General features: G+C 42.1%; 1 protein-coding gene across 1 annotated transcript; it reads right to left on the reverse strand.

Annotated features, from left to right (window-relative positions):
• Positions 1-645: 645 nt before the first annotated feature.
• ARSF (arylsulfatase F) lies at positions 646-24,937 on the reverse strand. Its single transcript, XM_047715922.1, has 11 exons — positions 24,830-24,937; positions 23,915-23,975; positions 22,414-22,563; positions 20,969-21,090; positions 18,336-18,458; positions 15,309-15,732; positions 12,137-12,273; positions 7,010-7,144; positions 5,234-5,396; positions 1,779-1,900; positions 646-1,337 (listed from the first exon to the last, which is right to left on the reverse strand). The coding sequence occupies exons 2-11, from the start codon at positions 23,923-23,925 to the stop codon at positions 970-972; spliced, it is 1,755 nt and encodes a 584-aa protein (XP_047571878.1). The 5' UTR covers positions 23,926-23,975; positions 24,830-24,937; the 3' UTR covers positions 646-969.
• Positions 24,938-25,247: the final 310 nt, after the last annotated feature.

Here is a 25,247-nt window from a genome sequence, read left to right on the forward strand (position 1 = left end):
GGTCTTTGCAGATGTTAGGATGACGTCCTACTAATCCAATGACAGGTGTCCTTATAAAGAGAGGGAAATACGGGGGTGGGCACACAGGAAAGGAAGAAGGTCCCAAGAAGATGGAGATAGGGACTAGAGTGGTGTACCTACAAGCCAAGGGACACCATGGGTTCTTGGCTACCACCAGAAGTTGGGACAGATCCAAGCAGTGAAGGATCCTACCCAAAGCTTCAGAGGGAGCATGATCTTGATGATGCTTTGATTTTGGACTTCCAGGTTCCAGCACTGAGAGAGATTGAATCTCTGTGTTTGGAGCCACCACACTCGTGGTGATCTGTGAAGGCAGCCCTAGCAAACTCACACAAGGAGTTGTACCCACATCATGGCAGTGCAGGAAGGAGGACAGAAGAGACTCCATCAAAGCTCTGCCTCATTCTCATGGGAAAATCCACACGGAGATCCCACCCAAGTTTTTGATATCCCATTCTCAACCGAGTTTCTGTGAATGAAAATAAATCCTTTTGGTGGGCTTAATGGCCACTTTTGACTACTTCCTTTCAACACACTATGATTTCATCCATTATTATTTGTCCATTATTCGATTATCCAGATTGAAATGATTTCAGTTATTCAATTCAAAATCATTGTGATTTCAATCATTATGCTTTAATGGTTGGCCTTTTCACTTTCCCAATCAATGAGTTAGATGCACAGACAACCTGACATGGAGAGTTTGCTTTGGAGAGCAACAGAGCCCATGTGAATGCTTGTCTCCTAACCCCAGAAGACAGGTTTAGACACACACGTCTCACCAAGAGCAGAAAAGAAAAAGAAGTTAACAGACAGTGTCACAACCAATGGGCACATAGTGATCTGGAGCTGTAAAGAAACCCATTGGCTCTCCAACTCCTTCCTTGAAATTTCACAGATGTCGACATCTGCTCATGTGGGCTGCCTGATCTCAATCGTTGTTTCTCCTTATGGTCCCACAACTGAGATGTTCTGCTCTGTGTCACACAGACAGAAGGGAAACACACCACAGCAAGGCTTCAGCCACGGGTTGTTATAATTCAATTCGGACAACTGCTGCTGGACGGGAATAATGCTTTTCTGGTGTTCCTTCACGGCGTTGGCCACCGTTCGGATCACTACATCAAACAAGGGCTCCGTGTCCCGGGTCAGAGGTGTGGACTCGGAGGGGTCCCTGGTGATGTCGAAGAGCAGAGGAGGGTTGTGGTAGGTGACCAGGTTGCCTGAGCATTGGCAAAAGATGGTCTCATAGCAGGCCTGAGCTCCTGGTGGCTGAAACACGGGTGTCACGTAATGAACCTTCCACACTGCCTCACCTGGACCAGAAAAGACACGTCAGGGACATCCAACTCCTGTGCCAACTGACCTTGTGTTCAAAAGAAGTTCAGAAGAAGATCTTGTGTTCTTCTACCTGATCATTCTCTTTGCCCATACGTTAATGCTAAATATCATGCAATCCTTAGAATAATACTAAGAAATCAGAATCTGCTAGTAGAACTTTAAGTACTCTTGGAAGAACCCATTCGTTCTGCTTCACAAAAATGCCTATTTCTTCAAGACCTCCCCCTGCCTTTCTAAAGACGATGGTTCTTGGAAAGTTTTCCAAAAAGGTATTTTCAGTGGTCATCCCAGAATAAAAAGACTGGTCTGGGGTTGGTGGTGGGGGCTGGGTGGGGGACAAATGAACAAGGTGTTGAGCATGGACATGAGTGACCATGACCTTGGTATCTGCAGGAAGTAGGGGCTGGTGTACTCACTATCCTTGGGGTGCCAGCGCACAGCATGTAGGAACGCTCCACAGTAGTGGAACAGGAACTCATGTGCCGAGCGTTGCACTTCACCCTGAAGCAAGGGCATGAGGTTCCGGCCATCAATCACCCTGTGGACACACATAAAGAATGTCAGGTGAAGGAGGTTGGCCAGGGGGCTGTTGGAGGGACGGTCTGTGTGTTCCATGACATTTCCTGGGCCCAGAGAACAGCGTGCTGACTGTTCTGGAAATCCGTGCACACTGTCAGGAACATTACATTCTCATGGGAAAGACGGGAAACAAATCTAAGCTTTCACAGTGACATGACAAGACAGAGGAATGTGTCAATGCGTGTCCATCTGAAGAGCACTTGGGGCTCTGGCCACAGATGTTCTCAAAAGATGACTTCATAGATCAGAATTCCATCTGCACCTGCCATGCTAGTCTGAAACGGGATCTTGTAGAACCTCTTTGAGGCACCTGGGTGGCTCATTTGGTTAAGTGTCTGACTCTTGATTTCAACTCAGGTCATGATCTCAGGGTTGTGAGATCAAGCCCTGCATTGGGCTTTCTGCTTGAGATTGTCTCTCTCCCTCTGCCCCTCCCCCCTTGCATGTGCTCTGTTTAAATAAATAAATACATAAATAAATAAAATCTTTTTTAAAAAAGGAACTTCTAAAAAAAATCTGATGCATTTTAATTTATATTAGAAAACAGATCTTCTCCCTCATTAGAAAAAATAAGACCTACCTCATAATAAAAAATACAATGATAGCTGTTACACCGTCCTACAAATGATGGTAAAAGGAATAACATTGTCTTTATTCTCAGACACAATGACTGCCTGTGTTGACAATCCCTTAAAAAGCTAGTGGAACTAATTAAGTTTGGTAAGTTCGCCAGTATAGAATTTTATTTCTGAATCTTAGCAGTGAACAACTGGGACATACATTTTTTAAAATACCATTTACTACATCACAAACCTGAAATACCAAGGGATATACTTTTTTCTAATACTAACATTTTGTGTCCTGAAGCCATAAAACATCTGATAACAGAACTGATAAGGAAGATAAACAATGTTCATAGATTGGAAGACTCAACATGGTTGAGATCTTGATCTTCAACAAGACAATCTATAGATTTAATGTAATCTCAACCAAAATCCCAGAAGGCTTTTTTGTAGAAAGTGAGAAATGTATTCTAAAATTGACATGCGAGAGCAATCTGGAATAGCTTAAATAATTTTGAAAAAGAAGAAAGTAGTTTGAAGGTTCAACTAAATAATTCCAAAATCAAGCAAGAGTATTCAAGCCAGCATAGTATGGTCATGAGGGTGAACATATGAATCAGTGAAATGAGAGAGTCCAAGAAACAGACCAGTGGATATATCAATCAGTTGATTTTCAACAAATGTCCAAGGTAATCCAGCTGAGGAAGGACAGTCTTTCCTTAAAAGGCACTAGAATAACTGAATACCTAAATAGCAAAAAAAAAAATAATAATTCTGAACCCATATCTCACAAAATATAAAAAGTTAACTCAATATGGATCATAAGTCTAAATGTAAAACCTGAAAGTATAGAAGCCACCAGAAGAAATAGGAAATCCGTGTGACCTTTGAATAGAAAAATAGTTTTTAGATATGTTACAAAAATCACAATCTATAAAAGAAAAAAGGCAAATTGTCCCTTATCAAAATTGAAAACCTCTGCTTTTCAAATAATAATGTAAGAGAATGAAGGTGAGATGCAAAGTGGAAAATATGATTGACAAAACACAGATCTGATAAGGAACTGAACTTGTGCTCACAATATATAAAAGCTCTGACAATTCAACAATAAGAAAATGAAATTCCCAATTTAAAAAAAAAAATGGACAGACGGTTTGAAGATGGTTTGAATAGACAATTCATGAAGAAGGGACAAGGATGGCCAATAAAAGGAGAATGTCCAACATCCTTAGTCATTAGGGAAGCACAAATTAACACCAGCATGACGTTCAACTACACAATTATTATAATGGTTAAGATGGAAAAGAGTGACCATACCAAGTGTGACCAAAGATATAGAGCAACTGGAAATCTTACGTGTTGGTGGTGGGAACACCAGATGGGGCAGCCATTTTGAAAGTCAATCCAACAAGTTTCTCATAAATAGATATTAACAATATATTGGCACATATTAATAATATGACCCAGATTTCCCACTCTTGGGCATTTACCACAAAGAAATAAACCATTGCTGTCTACACAAAGACCTCTACACAAATGGCCAATGTGGCTTCAATCAGAAGAACCAAGTGTGCTTTTAGAATCTTCTGGATTCCCTCATATCAGTTTTCCATTGAAAAATAGAAAAGTACACGGGACAAAAATAGGACATTTTTAGAGCTAATTCCAGAAAGAAAAAAAAAAAGAAAAGAAAAGAAAAATGAAAACCAGATCAGTTCTATGAAGGAAAATCCTAATCAGAGCTTAGCAGACAATATTTCTTTAGATTGTAATTCTGCATAAACTTTGTGAGTTTAATATTTAGACTATGGCCATGTCCCAGAGTTAGTGAACCCCACTGATAGAGTGGAAAGATATTTTTATGGCTACGATTGGCTCACTTAAAAGAAAACTACATTTCCACTAATATTACTATTTTTTAAAATGGGCCATTAAGCCGAAATTGATGAATATGCTTCTTAGTAGAAGGGACTTGCATTCTGTTATTATTTTATATAAATTCTCAATAAATTCTAAGATTCACTAAAAAGGAGGTTAGAAAAAAAAAAAAAACATTGAGATCTTTCTTTGCTGCTGTTTCTAATTTGCTTTGGGATCCATTTCATTTGCTTCTGAAAGAGATGAGGTCCCTTGCATGAAGAAGGACACATTAGAGTCAGTCTTTGGGCTTACAAGGGACACGTGGCAGGGGGTGGAAGCCATTAGAATGAACTGAAGAAATCACCGGCAAGCCTGCCTTGGTTGGTCACTCCTAGGGAGTGGCGCCACGCCATCTGAAGCGTGTCCTCTTGCTCGAATTTTAAAAAGTCACATCATCTGGGGCGCCTGGGTGGCTCAGTGGGTTAAAGCCTCTGCCTTCGGCTCAGGTCATGATCCCAGAGTCCTGGGATCGAGCCCCGCATAGGGCTCTCTGCTCAGCAGGGAGCCTGCTTCCTACTCTCTCTCTCTGCCTGCCTCCCTGCCTACTTGTGGTCTCTGTCTGTCAAATAAATAAATAAAATCTTTAAAAAAATAAATAAATAAAAATAAAAAAGTCACATCAGTGTTCCAAGTGCCCATGGAATGCCTTATCTTCACATCTGCCTTCCAGATCTTCCACCGTAGACATAGACAAAGCTAAACTTCCCTAGGTATTGGGGACAACATCCAACCCATTAAGACAGACTTCACTGCCTTTGTCCTGAATGCTCTGAGAACAAAGATGATGAGAACAGGGGGTGTGACATCACCTGTCCTGAGGGACCATGCCTCCTGACACGGCCGCTAGGGTGGGGAGCATGTCCATTAAACTTGTAGGTTCCTCGATCACTTTCCCAGCTGGCAGTCTTCCCGGCCAGCGGATAAGTCCCGGAACACGGATTCCACCTTCCCAGCCGCCCATGCCTTTCCCACCTACGAGGTGAGGAAACAGAGGGCCAGTTAAAATGGTTATGGTAGCAAGACTGCTTAGAAAGGTAAATGAGTATCAATACAGACCATGTGCTCAGAGCCCACCCCGTAAAGAGTCCTGATGGGATCAGCAGTACATGTCCGTGGATTTACTTTGCTCAGGGCTGCTGGTAGAGTTTTGATCGAATAACTAATCGTATTCTATTTGGGACATTTCTACAGGCTTTTTTGTGTGTGTGTGTCTGCCTACAATGCTATAACCTCACAAATACACCTGCTATGTCCCCTGGGCCTTCACACGTTTGCACACTATTTTCTCAGTCAGCCCTGCTGGTAGAGTTCCTTTAGAGTGGCAGTACCCACCTCCCAGAAGTTTGTGTTTTGTTCTGTCTTGTTTTAGATTTTTACTATCCTCAAAATATCATAGAATTTACTTATTCTCTTTTTCCTGGTGTGGAAAATTTGATTTTTCTTAAATTTATTTATTATTATTAATTTACTTATTTACTTAAATTTACTTATTCTCTTTTTCCCTCCACTAAACTATTGAACGCACTGATTCTTTGGTTTTGTTCACTACTGAATCCAGCACCCTGAAAACAAACCGAATACAATAGTATGGGTATATGCTCATTTATTATCCCAAACCAAGGCATTATAGACCACGGACCCAGAAGGCAACAGTGACCCCAACACGACAGGTCTAAACCATTGTTGCCTTGAGTGAACCAGAAGGAACGGGCATCCTGTGGTCTTAATGGAGTTTTATTAGCTCATTAAATTAAACTGGAACTTCAATCAAGTGCATGGAGAAATGAAGATTTTTTTTTTAAAAGATGTCCGTCTAGGTAAAAATAGAGTTTCAATAAGAACACTTTACCTTATGGGATTTATTTGCTTTCTTAAGAATGTACTTTACTTGTAAAAGCCCCCCAAAAGCAGACATTCATGCATCATGCCCTGTGGTCAGACTGAGGCAGAGACTACCCATTCATGCAAAAATCATTATTTCCTACTCAGTCCGTATTCTCATTATTCATGTAAAAATAAGCTCGGTTGCTTTGCGTTCAGTGGGAAAGTATGAATATTTTATTTTCCTCTGGAAAATAAATGTTGATATCTCTTCTGGTAGATACAATAATACACACTGAACACTTTGCAAATACTTTTCTTACCACGTCAGGATGCATACCACAGACCAGGCCAACATGGTGGCCAACGGAACATGTATTCATGCAGGAAGAGTCACACCAGGACATGGGGCTGATATCTGTGCATTTAATGATAAAACCAGACACAGGCTTGCTGCTTTGCATGCCCAATCATATCCTCACAAGTGAACACCCCAGCTTCCTTGTCCTCTGTACTCTATCTACCACACTCAATCTTCTATCAATAGTCTTGTACACGGAATCGGTGAGTAGCTCGATACTCAATTCAAAGTCACGTGGGTACGTTAATGCTTTAACATCTCATGGGGTCACCATGGAGGCAGATTTCTAGATACGCCCTCAGCCAAATGCCAGCCCTGGGCGTTCCCTTCATGGATGCCCATGATCATGAGCACAGGAGAGCTTATTCACAACCAGACCCCACTCCCAATTCCCACTCCGTACCTTTGTATATTCCGTTCCACCCTCCACGTTGGGAATGGCCCACCCGTGCCTCCAAGTGTCCCCCATGGTCTGATGTAAAGTAGACAAGGGTGTGATTCTTCAGACCAAAAAAGTCGATGGCATCGAGAATCTTGCCTGAAATCATGAAAAGGGGGAGAGGGGACTTGTGTTATGAATGTCATCATGAGCTTTCGGCTATAACGCTAGTCCGACTTATGACCCATTTCACTGCAAAACTGCTTTTCATCCATGATGCCCCTGCTTCTTGTGGGCAGTGTGTGAGCTCAAGAAGACTCATGTTTTCTGAACTCCTCATCAGCGTCTCGCGTTGGACAGATAATTATGCTAAATGAGGAGTGAAAAATGGATCCGTTCTTTACTATTCTACTAGTATTCATTGTTACATTATTACTGCCTGGTAGTCATATTTATCTTTTACTGTGTTATACGGACACAAGCATTGATACTTTTAACTTATTAGATATATCGAGCGTTTGCTGATTTTTCGTTTGGGGGTTCATTGTTTCTGTTCTTGATTTAGATAGGCTCCTTTATCAAAAGGTGAAAGCCTGTTACATGGTTGCTAATAGTTCCTCTGTTTTCAAGGAGCATCAGGTGAGTGTTTAAGAAGCACGCTTCTGGTATTTCGGGAAGCGTTGAGGTCTCTGCCTCTGTCCTGACTTCCATGCGTCTTAGCGGCTCTGCGTTCACGTGGTCTGGTCATCCGTGTTCCCATGCAGGCGGGTCCTCTGCGTGCGTCTATGCTCCTGCTGCTTGACTTCTTGCCAATGCACCTGTCCCACAGCATTAGGACCGACCCTAAAGACTTCCCTGTAACTTGATCCCATCAGCAGAGGCCCTATTTCCACAAACTGTTACTTCCACAGATTCCAGGAGTTAAGACGTGGGCCTTTCTTTGGGGGGGGGCATGATGCAACCCCCCAACACCGACCTGGCCTGTGATATTCAATCCCTGTCACTCTGAGTTAATTTCCTCCCCTCTATGTTCTCCTCCTCACTGGACTGTCTCCAGGGCCACCTGTTTCTGCTTCTCTGATCCGAAAGTCAAATCTTCTGCATGTAGTTTAGTGTTTTAAGTTTGATTTTTTAAAAAAATATTTTCTTTCTTTATTTGACAGAGAGAGAGGGAGCAAGGGGAGCAGGAGGGAGAGGAAGAGGGAGAAGCAGGCTCCCCGCTGAGCAGGAAGCCTGATGTGAGGCTTGATCCCAGGACCCTGAGATCATGACCTGAGCCAAAGGCAGAGGCTTAACCCACTGAGCCACCCAGCCACCCCTATATATTGATTTTTGATATTGGAGCTGCTATGAATGATACCTTATCACCTACTATATGTTGAAATGAGTTATTTTTAACATAAAGAAAATGTATTACTTTTGGTGCATATTTCTAGCAGAGAAATTTATAGGACATATATGTATGTATATGCATAATAAACTACTTATAATATTACTCTAATTCTGTCCTAGGACTATACTACATAATTATATCAACAGATGTATTATCTCAATGCCTATATTATTATGTATATTATTGCTATAGTATATATATTTATAGCATGCTATTAATTGTATCATATGCTAATGATATGTGTACATTATATTATATAGAACATGAAATACTATTACCAATGATATATGTATATGTTAGAGTATATTATTATATTCTATATTCTATATTATATTATATATGGGGCAGAGGGATGAGAGAGAGACTCTCAACCAGACTCCACACTGAGCTCAAGGCCCAACACAGGGCTCAACCCCTGAGATCATGACCTGAGCTGAAACCAAGAGCCAGACCTTAACCCACTGAGCCACCCAGGTGCCCCCCAATTAATAATGTTTTTAAAAAATCTCTCAAAACATTGAGAATAGAGCCAGTTAAAAGCATTGGCCAACCTTATGCTTAAGGGTAAAGTATTGAACTGTTTTGTTAATATTGGGTACAAAAGAAGGGGTTTTCTGTCATTATTATTATAACTCATTTTTAAGGATTACCTGATCAAAGAAATTAACAGAAACCTAAATACATATGTAGTTAGATGAAGATCCTAATTTGATACTGTTAGTGGACATAATTGTTTATCTTGAGAACTCTAGAAAGGATAATAAAGCTATTGTTATATGTCTATAATATGTAATATGAACAATTAATTCTATTGTATATAACACATAATTATATAACATAATACATGAGAACATACTAAAGTAATATACTATATATTACTGTATATATTAATAATATATACTAATAATGTAACTATGTTATATACTATGCATGATATATCATAATTGTAATTATAACATGCAATATGCACACATATTTATTTTATTAGACGCTGTACAGTTTTCAGCATAGATAATCACATCCACTACAGTTACCAAGTTAGTTTGAGATGTTTCCATCCGTAGTATTTCAAGAGATTTAAAAAAAAAAAATTATGTGGTGAGCATGGAAATGTTTAATACCTTTATATAAAAATAAATTTTTATTACAAATATAATATGTATATTTCTAGCATCAACTAAAATAGATTATATAAACATTTATAGATGTTATATATTTATAGTCATTGAATTTCTATTATATATAATATATTACAGAAATTTATATTGTGTATTATATTATTATATATTATATATATTATACATTTATTATGTGTTATATATAGGATTTTATATTTATTCTGTATTACATATATTGTGTTTATTATATAATAATATTTGTCATATATGTCATATAATAATATATGTCATATAATAAAAATATATATACAAATATCTCATACATGCTATATAAGATAAATATATATACAAATATTACATATTCTAGGTACTGTATAATACAAACATCTATACAAATATATTATCTATTTGTTATATATTCTAGATACTGTATAATGCAAACATCTACACAAATATATATTTGTTATATATTCTAGATACTGTATATTGCAAACATCACACAAATGTGATATATTATATTCTAGATACTGTATACTATAAATACAGACATACACACACAGATGCTTCAGTTGATGCTAGACTGGTGCTGACCATTGCCATGGCCACTACCTAATTAATTTTTAAATCTCTCTCAACGTTACTCGACACCAGTAAACAATGTAACTGTCTGTGCTGCAAACCCTAGAGATTTCGGTGACCCTGGAAATCGATGTCCCATATTCATCACATCTACGTACATTTTCAGTATGCATGTGTCTTGGTATTTGCGAGTGCACAACATTTCTCAGACACTTTGGCCCTCTCCTGGGTCCCTGCTGCCCTGCCCAGGGGAGCAGCCAAGGGCACCTGTTTCCCTTACACACCCGGTCCCAAATTTAATCGTAGCCGTCATCACTTTCCTGTGAACGGGTCCAGCCAAACCTGTCCTCCTGCTCTCATGGTTCATCCGTCTGCCTCACACTGGACACTCACTCTCTCTTCCCATTCTAGAGGAACCTGCTCTGAGCTGAGGGAATTCTCAGAGACTCATTTTGGATGCATGCCTAGTTAGACACCAGAGGATTTCCCCTGGGTGGGGTCAGGGATGCCATTTGCATTGGAAGCCTCTACCTGGGTTTGCGGAAGCAGGAAGCCAGGTGGAGGGTGGGGGGAAGGAGTTTCCCTAGCTTTCCCAACACCTGGGAAATGACAGCCTATAGGAATCCGAGGGGTTATGGGTTGGTTCAGAAGGACCCAGCCAGGTTTCCTCATCTCTGTCTGCAAAGCCTGGCCCTACACCAGCAGCTGCTGAGTTAGCAAATAGGAGTAAGTAGGTTCTGATCTTGGCTCCTGTCCTGTAACCTTGAGCAAGACCGCAGTATCTTGTTCCCTTATTTCCTCAATGGCCAAGGGGGATCACAATGCTGAGTATGGTCCCCACTCCTAGAACGCTCATGAGGATCCCTTCAGAACACACTTGGAAGAGGGCATGCCCCATGCATCAAAAGGTTCATGCAATGAACACCTGCCACTGCTTAACTGTTAAAAGGACACTTTAAACAAATTCATCCGTATGATACCCCAACCAGGAACCAAAGCAACTTTCTAACAAAACTTCCTAACAAGGACAACAGCAATTCCCAAGACTTGGGGTTTGGTCTTAGCTTCTGGTTTTGTTTTTTGTTTGCCTGTTTTTTGTGATCACACCCACGCATCCCCCACCCGGGGAACACACACCTACACCCACCTAAGCAGAGACATGCCTTCGTATGTGCTATGTTCCATTAAATAGTATTTACATGTAAAATAATTCTGAGAGGCACCTGGGTAGCTCAGTCAGTTGAGCGTCTGCCTTTGGAGCAGGTCATGATCTTGGGGTCCTATGATCGGGCTCTCTGCTCTGCTTCTCCTTTCCCCTGGTCTCTCTCTCTGTCTCTCTCTCTCCCCCTTCTCGAATAAATAATTAAAATCTTAAAAAAAATTTAAAAAAATTTTAAATGTTTTCTCTAAGACTGAGAATTTATAAAAGTTTATTGGCTTCCCTCTGGTCGGGCTTGAATTCCTTTTTTTTTTTTTTTTCCAATGAAGGTTTTATTTATTTATTTATTTATTCCAGAGAGAGACACAGAGAGAGAGGGAAAGAGTGAGATTGAAAAAGCAGGGGGAGGAGCAGAGGGAGAGGCAGAAGCAGGTTTCACGCTGGGCACACAGCCCAACACAGGGCTCGATCCCAGGATGTCCAGATCACGACCTCAGTCAAAACCAAGAATCAGGTGTTCAGCCTACTGAGCCAGCCAGGAGCCCCGGTCAGGTTTGATTTCTAAAGCCTCTTTCTGCTTGTTAAAATCTATTCCATGCCAACATCCTCCATTGGGGGATGATTATAACTCAACGCTTCCGTCCCGCCCAGGCACGAGGCCAGCTGCATGTGCTTATCTGTCTTCCTTCTCAGAAAACTTGAGTCTGATTTGCTAACTCATACACATATCATGGGAACTCGAGGACTCCCATGCATAGGACAAGCATTGAATGTGGTTTTGTGCTGATGTTGTTGTGGGCTTCCACCTGCTACACCATTGGGGATGCCTGGGGGGACCGTGCCTGGTGTGTCCCAAACTATCAAAGCACAGAGTTCCACGGTCCATAGGTCCTGCCACTTACCCACCATGGAGTCCATCTCCTGTACATTGTCCCCATATAAGCCGTGCTGGCTGGTGCCGATGAACTCGGTCGTTGTGGGGAGAGGCACGTGCACATGCAGAAAAGAGAAAACAAGGAGGAAAGGTCCTTCACGGTTCCTAGGGAGACATCAATCACTCCACTATGAGTCTGCAAAGTCTGGGAAGGGGAACCACATCATTTTGGTCACACAGACCCAGTGTCCATCCATCCTATACACACCCCAGGAGAGGGGATGCATGCACAAGGCTGCCTCTTGGAGAAAGCTTCCTGGCTGGGGTAGATGCCAACATCCTCCAGCATCTGGACTGCTCCCCAGTACTTATGTGGGAGTGTTTAATTTCTGAGTGGCCTCACCTGGCCCAAGGGAGCTCACAAGCCCATCCAGCCTTGCCCAGAACACTTTTCCCATGACTGATAAATTCTCAGCCCAGAGTCACACCCAAAAGACCAAAGGGATGGTGGCTCGGGAGTGGTTTCTTAAAAACTCTGAGTCTTTCACAACCCCCAAGCAAACGTGGACAGACATGTCTTGGCAAGCTGCCTGCACACCTTCAGGTCACCTGGGAAGTCAAAGGAATTGAGTATGATCCACTTTGAGCCCTGACAACCCATAGGGAAGATAGGTTATCAGCTAACCAGGGCAGGACACACCACAGATGACACTCCTTGGAAAATGTCTACTCTGATGACATATGATGGCATAAAGAATGGGGAAAAAATGAAAAAAAAAATGTTGGATCATGGGGAGCTGCATTGAATGGCATCCCACCAAAACTGGTGCCTACCCAGAGGCTCAGAATGGGATCTCGTTTGAGAATGGGGTCTTTAGAGATGTAATTAGTGGAGAGGTCATCTTGGGGTGGTGGGGCCCGGGGCGGGGGGCAGGATCCAAGAACTAGTGTCCTTCAAGGAAAAGGATGGTTTGCATAGGATACTGAGGATTGAGATGATACAGATGTTGCTTTACATCACAAAAGGGAATCTGGAGGTGGGATTAAGGACCTGGAGATGGGAAGATAATCTTGAATTATCTGGCTGTGGATTCAATGCAATCACAAGTGTCCTTGTAATAGGGTCCGCAATATGGACAAAAAATGGTTGGGCAGGAAGTCAAGGAAACCCTGCAGCCCCTCCACCCTGGGACAAGAAACAGACTCTTCCCTAAAACCTCCATAATGAGCCAGTCCTCCCAATGACTCTATTGTAGCCATGTAGGATGAGATTCAGATTCTTGACCTCTAGCACCATAAAATAGTAAGTCTGTGTTGCCTTAAGCCACTCCTGCTTGCAGAATTCTCTCCCAGGAGCCACAGGAAACTCACACACTGAGAACCCCGATAAAAGCAACTTCTACCATCCATGAACCTGCAGGCTAATGCTGCTTGTGGCAACTTCAATAATCCACAGAGTAGCTTCTGAATCTTCAGAGTCCCCATTCCCTTTCTGCATGGTGCCACGGTAGACCACGGCATGTTGTGAAACTCAACAGAGCTCTTGGAGATGGAAGCACTTTGTCACACCCCCATATTTGTTCTTGATGTACTAATGTAAACAGTAAGCAACATGTCCAGGCGTCTTCAGACTTGAACTGGCTCACAGAATGTAACAGGATCGCTCATCTAGATCTTTTAACATGATGATGTCATCTCGTAACATCTTAATGTGTCCCCTTGCAAAGCATCTGCAGTTCTGCCCATAAAGGAAGTTTCCAGGGGATGAGGAGTTTGCCCTAAGAGAAACCAGCCATCCCATTGCATCCACAATGCAAAGACGGTTTAAATCTCTCTGAGTCTAAATTTGTATTGTACCCACCATGGCTACAAGGTGAAGACAAAGCTACCTACAAGTTGCCCAAGATCCTTTACATCACCAAACTGCTCTACATGCCGCCCAAACACACACCGGATTACAGATCCCCTACCCCAAGATGATCTCATCATCACAAATGACACCTCCAAAGACCCTATTCCCAAATAAGATCATATTCTGAGACTCTAGGTAGACATGAAAATTGGAAGGACACCGCTCAACCCAGCTCCCCATGGTACAACCATTTTTTAAATTTGTTTTTTCCCTGTTCTTTTCATTTTGATATCTCACCAGAGCAGAAATTTTTCAGAGTGGCATTGGCATCACATGCTGTCCTTAGCTGAGGACCCATTTCCCTTGTGCTCGAGCTTCCCACAGTAAGCCTGGCACCTCTTCTCATCTTCTTCTAGCTCATGTTGAAGACTCAGTTAACCTACATTCTCAAGTATGGCTTCTCTGACATATTGGAAAGTCCCTACAGTTTGGACTGATAGCACATGGATTTAGGACCATTAGGTTAATTCTTATCCTGTGCTTGTACATCTGTTGTCATCCCTAAATGCGAACTTCTCCTTGAAGTCTAGGAGGAATCCCCAGGATGGTGATGAGTCATGGTAAACCCTTGGGCAATGTTAAAATGGTGAATAAAAAATGTGTTCACAGTCTTTAAAAAAAAAAATGCAACAGCTAGAGACCCATAAATGTGACTCCTTCGGAAAGTTTCCAGGGATTATGTTCTGGATGCACTGGGCTTTATAATGATCACCACTGATCTCAGCTGAATAACATCCCTTACATAGCTCATGCTCAATGATAAGCCCTCTGGTTTTAATTTCTCAAGGAAGTTTCTTTCCAAACAGGGAAACAGTGCGGTGGCCAACATATTCTACTATCTGGTTTCCTAGCAAATACATTTCCCATTGCACATTTTTATGCAGACAGTATGTATATCAATACACATACATGTATTATAAATTAACAAGCCAGATTTGTAATTTTGAGCTTTGTGTGAGTCTATCTGCTTGGTCTGACCAAATATGAATTTCAAGGCCAATGGAGAAATTATGATTTTAATAATAAGAACTCGAACAAGGTAGCCTTCCTTAGGTACTGCGTGAAGAGTCCAGCTTGCCTCCAAAACATCCTGTATTGTACTGTCTAGCCCTAGCTACTAGTAGTCCCTTTCTTAATTCAACATTGTTCAAATCCTCCTCTCTCATTTTTGAAAAAGTGTTCATTGTGTTATGTTTTTAAAACACTCCTCTCTTGAAAATACTCTGTCTTAAATCCATTAAGATTCATGGATTTTTTTTTTCTTTTGTCAATTGGAAATTACTTTTACCTTTCCATAAATGAAATTGCCTCCTTCACCATGATGGAACCAGCTCGCTCTGCCTTCATGGGCTGCTCGGTGATGTCGTGCTGTCGTAGGAGGAGGCAATCCCAGTACAGAGGAGACGAGTAACTGGAGAACCAAAAGTAGCCCAGCAGAAAAATAAAAAGAATCATAGAGAGGATGAAGAACCAGGGAAGAGAGATCAAGTGACACAGTTTTGCCAAGATAAGAGTGAGTGCAGCAATGCCGACCAGCTGCACACAAAACCAGATTTTGCTTTCGATGGCTAATTCTGTGTCACGAGAGGGATCTGGCCAGCAGGGGTCAGTGAGAGTGAACGCCATGCCATAGAAGTAATCAAAGCCATAATGATTTGGATGATGGCACTGGTCATGTCGGGATTGGCAGTTTAAGCCTTGATGCCATTTGCCTGAAATGACAAAGAGACAAATTAAGCATAGCACGCCGGCGCACCATGAAGATCACGTGAGCACTCTTCGTTCAGAACACGCGACTTGTGCACAAAAACAGAACAGCATATAGTTTCCTTCTGCCTAAAAATCTGAGGTCAGCACCCGACCCATCTTTTGCTCTTCTTTAGCTCACAGAAATATGTGTTGAGATCGGGTTGTGAGTGACCAGAAAGGATGGAAGATAAGGGGAGGAAAAATACAGCTGTGAGTTTGTAGCAAGGATGTGAACTGGGCAGCTTCTCATTCACAGAAGGGAATAAATCATAGCAACTAAGATAAATGCATGACAGATCAGGGCAGATTACAGGTGTGGATAGATAAGAGAGTAGGTAGGTCGGTACAGGATATAGATAATAAGGTATATATGACATAAGATGGATGGACAACAGGGATGGTGGATAGATAGGTAGGTATATAGGTATATAGGTAGGGAGATAGACAGATGATAGATAGACTGATACAAATAAACGATGGAACATAGATGGGGCATGTATATATGTTTACACAGGTGGATAGATGGATAGATAGATGATAGATGAATGGGAGGATGTGTGCATGGATGGATAGATGGCTATATAGATAATAGATAAAGACAGACAATAGCAGATAGATAGATAGATAGATAGATAGATAGATAGATAGATAGATGATAGGTAGATAGATAGAAGTTAGATATGGATGAATGATGGAGTATGGACCAAGTGTGGATGAAGGATGGTTGGATAGCTCACTGGATGGAAATCTTAGGTCTCCCGCTAAAGTTCACTAAACTTTATTTGATAAAACTTGCCACACCTTGGACAGTAACAAAAAGACGCATGGGCATAGGCATCCTGTTGGCATGTGGACTCCAAGAGACAATGATCACGTGTATCCACTAAAACATTAGTAGTTCCCTGTGTGGAGTTAGGACTACATGAAGGATCCACATACTCACATCTCTGAGCAACTGAGGAGGTAAACAGAAGAGAGGCAAGGCTATGACCCACGTTTTTCCATCCTGCACCTCCACTAAGATTGTCTTCACTTGTCAATGTCAAACTGGTTACAAAGCTTGGTTTCAAATGGCATCTTATTTTCATGCCAGTTGAAACCCAGGCTCTCAAATGGGGACAGTAGGGTTAGGTTCCAATGGGTCACCATTGGTTGACATCTATCATCTTTGGCAGTGAGAAAAAAGACATCTGTACCATATCCATGGTTCCATTTTAAAGAAATAATTAGGTGGGCCAGACAACTTATCTTGAGAAAATACACAAGCTCAGAGAGGCTTACAGATTTGATCTTATTGTGCAACATTTGCATTCAAATGTCTCATGTGTCTCTCAGTGTTGGGAAGAAGCAATTTCCTCATCTTTGAAATTAGTGAACTAGGTTATTCTCAGATGTCCCTTCTGCCTGTAAGTTTTCAATGATTCCATCAATCTGCAACGCAATTAACTAAGAATCCTGATCATTATCATACCATTACCAGGAGACTAAATGCGGACTTAATCATTGCCCAAGGGAGCAGCACAGTTTTTTCCTCTTCATTGACTCTCTTGAGCTGTGGAAGTGGTGAAAAAAGGAGCTAACCCATGGGGACATACTGGAAGGGGTCAAAGGAAACTTTCTGAGGCAACCACAATGCTCCTTATCTTGATTTAGGTGACAGATACAGGGGGTAGACACTTTTCAAAAGATACATTTCATTCTATTTGGATGATGGCTATAGGGTGTAGACATTTAGATGGAGTCCAAAGTTGACCCCATAAGAAGTTAATGATGCATCGAGCTATTTGTGTGCTCTTAAGAGAGCTCATCACATTTCTTAAAATCATACATGGTAAATGAGATGAAGGATTTCAGAGTTTGCAGAGGATAATAGAGCAAGACCATCATAGAATAGTAAGGGTCTGTATAGAAACACATGGGGTGGCCATCTGGCAAGGCCTGGTGTTCAGGTGGGAAGGGATCTTCTGTGGTGCCTGAAGTATGTATGAAAAGGATAAGCATGCACCATTTAGGAAGGAGTGAGCGTGTGTGTGTGTGTGTGTTCAGTGGAGAGGGTCATTATGATAGAGGGTCCCAGGTGAACAAAACACAACAATGAAAGGGGGTTCTGTAGGACTCAGGGGACACGTTTACTTGAAAAAGACCATATACTATATTAAATAGATTAATGTTGGAAAGAGAAAGGTCAGAGGTAACCAATGAAATGGCAGCTGTAGAGCCTACCTCACTCAGAGGGTCTTCTCTGCCATAGCCAAGATGCATGTTTATTTTGAAATAAAGGGTTTCCAAGGAAACCATGTCAAGTAGAGAACACAGGGGTGCGAAAATGGTGCAGTCGGTTAAACATCAGACCCTTCATTTCTGCTCAGGTTACAATCTCAGGGTCGTGAGAATGAGCCCACAACTGGTTTTGCACTCTGCGCAGCCCGCTTTGGATTACCTCTCTCTTTCTCTCTGCCCCTCCCACTCGTGCTCTCTCAAATAAATAAATAAATCTTGAAAAAAGGACAGAACAGCACGTATTATTTTTTATAATAAATAAGTCACGCCTTCGGCCACTTCTTACCTATTATTGCCGTGCTATACCCTTGCTTCTTCAGTAATGCTGCAAACGTCGTCTCGTTACGAGGGAGTCCAGCAGGGGCTCCAAGTGTGATGATGACACGATTCCGTGTGTTAGAGACCATTCCTAAGTGGGATGGAAAAACAAAACAAAACAAAACAACAAACAAAAAACAACAGAACACACATATACAGTGAGTAAATGCCCATCAGCACCTACTTAGGGAGAAATTGTTCTTCTCTTAGGGAGAAATTAGGGAGATGGGTTACTCTCAGACATCCCTTCTGCCTGTAAATCATCAATAATTCCGTCAATGTGCAATGCAATTAACTAGGAAACTGTTCATTACCATCCCACTGCAATGCCATTGGGAGACTAAATGCGGATTTAATCATTGCCAAAGGGAGCAGCACAGTTTTTTTTCCTCTTCATTGACTCTCTTGAGCTGTGGTCGTGGTGAAAGAAGGAGCTAACCCATGGGGACATCCTGGAAGGGGTCAAAGGAAACTTTCTGAGGCAACTGAAATGTTCCTTAGCTTGAGTTGGGTGACAGATGCAGGGTGTAGACATTTTTCAAAAGACATTTTTTTTTAAGATACATTTTTAAGGCCCATCCACCATGAAGAGGAAGTGAGTTATGGAGGGTTCAGGAACTGGAAGGTGCAGATGTAACACGTGAGGAACAGAAAATCATCACGCAGGGGAGGAAAATTGTGTTTCCCAGACAGAATGCACCCTGGTCTCCACTACAGTCCCCTTTAGACGTTTAGACACACAACATTATCAGACATGCACAAACACATCATTCAAATAGCAGTCTGCACATACACTCCAGCATGTTTATGATGACATAAGATATCTTTTCAACAGACACTGGTGATTGAACATTGAACACAAGCTGCCCTTGGTGGGGAAATCACTGTATTGGAAAAGCAGCCAAAAAATGAAACCTTGTGAAAACTTCAAAGCCTACTGTTTCTACAATGGATTCTGTCTTCTGAAAATAGATTTTAGTTGTATTTGTACAAAAGGTAGATAAGCCAAATGTCTGACAAAAACCTGACATTGGGGCTTCTGGGAAGACCGGGCACCTAGTTTTTGAATCTCTCCATTCCTTACCAAAAATAGAGCAATAAGAAAACTGCTCACTCATGAACATCACTAGTGACAAATCTAGGTGACAGGTAGATGGGGACATGTCAAACAAGTCCAAGATCTACATTTTACAGAAAAGAAGCAGAACGCAAACCAGTTTCTGAAGGATCCATTAACTGAAGAAGGCCAGAATAGCCACCAGCTGTTCTTTGGAGAAAAGCAAAAACAGAGGGACTTTTCCCAGTCTCACTGCTAGTAACCAAAGATTTCTGGGTGTATTGAAAATGTTGGAGCAATCCAGCCTGAAGAACTCCGTAAACCGACCTATCCTGGCTTCCTTCCAAAATGGCGGCCCAACCTTGAAGCAATATCCAGGAGTGTAGAGGAAATTGAATAAGACAGGACAGAGTGTGGGAAAAGAAAGAGAAATTCCATATAAAACCAAAAGAGGCAATTCAATAGGAGACTTTCAGAGAGGGAGTTCCCATTGCTTAAATACCATATACAAGAAGGCAAGAGAAAAAGTCTTCCACGTTGGATTTGGTAACCATGTCCTCTGCATGAAACCATCTCCTTTGTAATGTTAGGGAAGCTAGTTTTGCATAAAGTGAATAGCACAGAAGAAAAAAAGAAGAGTCAAATCACCTATAGGTTTACCATAAGGGAAAAAAAAAAAAAAAAACAGCTGGACCTGATTCATCTTAGCACAAGCTAACCAAGATATTGTCAACCTCATGGGATGCAAAAGGTTATGTGACAATGTGAAACAAACTCGACAAGGGTCTTCCCAAGCTTGACTAAGAATTGGACGTAAGAACTGGACATCATTCACCTAGGAATTGTATGCTCTGCTTCCTCTTAAACTATAGAATATGTGTCCATAAATCATGGCCGGTTTGACCATCTTTGAAAATATAACCACATGGCCACCCATTCCAGTATTGTATTGTATTGTATTGTATTGTATCCAAAAGAACTGAAAATGTGTGTTGAGTCAAAAACGTGTATGGGCAGGCACACAGCAGAACTATTCATAAGAGCCTAAAGCCGGAAACAATCCAACGGTTGGTCAATCAAGACATGAATAAACAAAACATATTAAAACCTTATAATCCTAAGGTGCGTGATAACCGTTGGAGACCTTCTGGCAGGTCCTCGTCTTGACACCCCCAGTTAGTGCAGATGCATCCTGTTAATTACTTCCTTCCAAGACAGCTTGTCATTCTTGCCCTGGGAGGAAAAGTCCTGCCTACTCCTGATCATGGAACACTCAGGATAAACCATCAGGGCGAGGTGAATGGACATAGGCATCTGCAGGGAGGGCTTGGGCCAATGAGGGGAACAGTGGTTTCCATGCAGACATCTGCAGCTGTGAATGCAAGGACCAGTGTGTGTGTGTGTGTGTGTGTGTGTGTGTGTGTGTGTATGTGTGCATGTGCACTTTTTGGGGGTAATTTTTAAAAAATGGACTAGCCACATTTTCATTTCCTTGAATCCTAATGTGCCCAAAGACCGTAAAAGAGGCATGCCCATCTATGCACCTGATCGGATGGGGTATCTTCCCGTGAGGAAGGCGGCCCGGCTTGGGGTGCACATGGGGGCTGCAGAGATGTGGTGATTCAGCTGCACGCCTTCCTTGGCTAAGCGGTCGATGTTTGGTGTCCTGGAAAGAGACAGAAAGGGAATTGCAGAGAGAAGGAGGAGGGAAGAGATAGACGGAGGCAGAAACCAACACTGCTGTTTATGATGATTCCCGGAGCTCGGAACAGCAGAATAATGAACTACACGCAGAGCCCTATTTCCTTTTTCTCCTCACATCATGGAAAAAATACAGCTGAGGTTTTAGACTGTGGCTGTCTCTTGGAAGGTTGATATAATTTGCTTTTGTGATATGGTGTCTAATGAATATATGGCTCTGGCTTCTAAAATATATATTAAAAAACTTATGTGTCTGTGGACTGATTCATTAAGGCGAATGACTTACAGACTTTAGTTATGCCTAGCTACTTACAGACACAAGGAAAAGTTCGATGCACATATTCCATAGAGAGATGTCCTTGCTCTAGACCAAGTTCATAACCCCTGCCTTGTCATTCCCTGTAAAGACGCCTGGAGGTTGGAGACCATCAGATAGACTTCTACAGCACAATCGCTTGACTGGATGCAAATTAAGTGTGCTGGGACCTAGCTTTCATCATCACAGAAGTGATCGAACAAAATGGAATTGTTAAAGTATAGGGTTCACACGTCGAGTTGACAGTGACACACGTCAATGGTTTTTGTCACCTACCACAGAGCTCTGACTCTCTTTGCCCTATGTTTTTTGATTCGTTCAGAGGACCCACTCTTAAAATGGAAGGATATCACCTTAAAAGTCTTCGAAAATTAGGAAGCATAAAACGACCAGTTCCATCAAGTAAAAGTATGCGTAAAAGTCATCACTCATCGGGGTCATCTGGGGGGCTCGTTCGGTTGAGCAGGAGACTCTTGGTTTTGGCTCAGGTCATGATGTCAGGGGTGTGGGATTGAGCTCCTGTTGGGCTCCATGCTCAGTGGAAAGTCTGCTCGAGATTCTCTCTCTGTCCCTGCATCCCCCTCTCCCTTTCTAAAATAAATAAATCTTTTTAAAAATTGTCACTTGTGTCATAATACTGCATATCACACAGGGCTCACTATGTGTCAGGTATCAACTCCAAATGCTCTGCACATATGAACTCACACCTGTATACTACCCACCTGTGCACTCAACCAACAAGAAAGAAAACCAAGACACAGAGGTTAAGGAACTCCCTCGAGATTTCACCAGTGATAAGTGCAGACCCAAAATTAAAATACAAAGAGGCCTGATTTTAGCATTATTTGCTCTTTGTAAAGACAATTTCCCACCCATGAGTTTGGTTTTCCACATGATAACGTCATAAAAGTTCATCAACCCCCCCAAGCCCAGACAACAGATGAAGTAACACAACTCAGCCCGAAACCTTACCTCATGGTGTCATTGCCAAAGCAGCCCAGGTCCCCAATCCCAAGGTCATCCACTATAATCAGGACTACATTAGGCTTATCATCATGCACCTCTTGGGACCAGCATGGATTTAAGAGTACACATATCCAAGACAGAGCGATGAAGAACCTCCTGAAACACAAGCATGGATTTCATGCAATGATGTTGGGAGCTGCATCCCTTTGCAATGTCTCAATCTCCTGAAAACAACCAACCACATCTCCCTGAAGAACAGGAGAGCCTCTCGAATTTCTCTCCCCAAGCACTGCTGCTGCTGTCGAATGGGGTCCACGAGGCTCAAAGTGACCCTCTCCTGGGTTTCCCACTCACATGCACTACATGCTTTTCCAGGAGGTGAAGTCTGAAATCATTTACTCAGAGACAAAGCATTTCTTAGGCCAGAAGCAATGAGACTCCTGAGTTCATATCCTTGGAAGAAGGAGCCTGCTGACTTTCCTTCACACCAGATGGAGCTCAAATGTGGACAGCTGCACAAGTTTGCTGAGGGACGTTTGGTTGGAGCAGCAAACACCAACAGCAACAAGTAGGAAACAAAACAAAGAAAAAGCAACCCCAGGGTAAAGGAGAAGGGAGAACGTTGGCAAAGAACCGAATTCTGGAAAAGGAGCAGCCTGGAATCTGGAGACCAGTCTAGTCCCCTTCAGGATGCTGGTCAGTCCCAACCCAAGTCCCATCGTCTCAAAGAAATAGGTAATTCCCTTCCCACTGGATCCCTACTCTATTATCCGATAACGAATATTGGACACTTGAACTATTAGCTGCTAACATTTCCATGTTGTCTTTATCCATATTTCAAAACCCACCTCAAATATGTCCTCCGGAAAGAAGAGAAATGGTCCCTGACCCCCGTCTGCTCTCAGAACCCATTGTAAATGCTCAAAAAACAACGTTGGCCACATGAGTAGCAACTCTTTGCTTTTACCCAAACATATCCCCCCAAGACTATGAACTTCTCAAAGGTGGGACCCATATGCCCAGAACTTTTCCCGTTGCCAAATCATGATAATTACACGTGTGTTTTCATCTACCCAGCATGGGTTGAACTACCTTTCTCACATCCTATTTTGACAATATTTCACTTATTTTTATTTTTGTCATTAAAGTGTAGTGGGCATGCAGTGTTACATACTGGACACAGCACAGTGATTGGACAAGACTCTGTGTTATACTGTGATCGCCACAAATGGACCTACCACCCGTCACCATGCAATGCTACTAAATTACCTGCAGCATCTGAAAATAACACAACTATGTCAGAAATCTACAGTTTACATTTGTATCAGTTGCCAATGTATCTCCTATTTTTATCATAGACTTAACCGAATCCAGAATGTCAGTGTTGATCTACAACCAACCATGGCTAGAAAACAGGACGTTGAATCCCTGTTATTTATAAAGCTGAATTCCCAGGTGTCCCTAGAGTGTCCACTGCATTTGCAAAATAGCTCACTGCTTCTCTCACCTGAATTTCATCACACACTGCTGGGAGCCTTCCTTTTCTCCTTGGCCAGAGATAAAGCGTGCTGGAAAATAACACAGACAGGTATTATCTTCTTGTTCATGCCACTAGTCCCCATGGTGACAAGAGATGACAAAGCCAAATTTCCACTTCTGACATTTAAAACTGTTTTTTTCAGAATCTGTCAAGACAAGAACCTCCCATCATCAAAGTCTCTGCTGCTCTTACTTTGTTTTTAAGGAGCTCTTACTATGCCCAGTCCTGGGTCCCCTTACCTCTCTCTGCCTCTTGAGTTAACTGTCTCTGTCCCTAAACCTACCTTAAAATACATCTGGATGACCATACAGTCTTGAGGAGCTGCTGAACCTGAAGGCTTATACTCAGAACGTCTACATGGGATAAATCTGGGTCGTCCAAAGAAAAGGTAGTTACTTGAATGTACCAGTACTTTGGTTTTGGATTAGCACAAATACCACAACACCATACAGTGATTTTAGGATAGTTCATCATCATACATCAAGGGGGAGCTATGATCAGCTCATGATACTAGAGCAAAATCCATTGCAGTGAAAGAAAACACACACTCACCTTTTACCTGTAAGCTATCACTCATATATGTACTTAAAATAATATTGGGAACATAAGACGGGCCCCCTCCTTCATGGATCTGTTTGTCAAAAGCAAGATGATAGAGACCACAGAGGAAGAGCTATTGGCTAAGGAAGGAGAAAGGAGAGAAGCTTATTCAGACAAACACTGGTTTGGAATCCACCTCTCAATGCCTACGCTGACCCATTGGGTTCTAGAAAAGAGGCAGCCAAAGGGGCTTCCAAAATCCCAACTCTGCCCATGACAGTAGAAACTAGACAAGAGGCAAGAGTCAAGAACGTCCATCCTCAAAAGGCTTCCTCGACTCACCTGTCTGCTGTGCTTTGATCTACCTTTCGTCCAAGACAAAACCAGAAGGCTGTCTGGAACACCTCTTGCTTCTGCTCCACAGCCACCTGGACTCATCAGCCAAATGTCACCTTGCTGGCACCACCTCTCTCTGCGATGTGGAGGCTGGTCAACACTCTGCCCACCCAGATGGTTCAGGTTTGCGAGACACAAATGTGGCAACCAGTTCGCCTACCTGATTTGCATCTCCTTACACAAACCCAAGGGGAAATGTCATAGTCAGCAAATCCTTTGGCGCCTTCCCTGTAATTACAGAGTATTCCTATCTCTGACTACCACCAAAATGATTCATCAAACTGTTCTTTTATGGAGGAACATGGTTCTGATGACTTAATGAACTCTAGCATTGCCCCGGGGTGATCTGTACACCCAATTAAAG

Source organism: Lutra lutra, chromosome X (assembly GCF_902655055.1).
Source record: "Lutra lutra chromosome X, mLutLut1.2, whole genome shotgun sequence".
Taxonomy (NCBI): domain Eukaryota; kingdom Metazoa; phylum Chordata; class Mammalia; order Carnivora; family Mustelidae; genus Lutra; species Lutra lutra.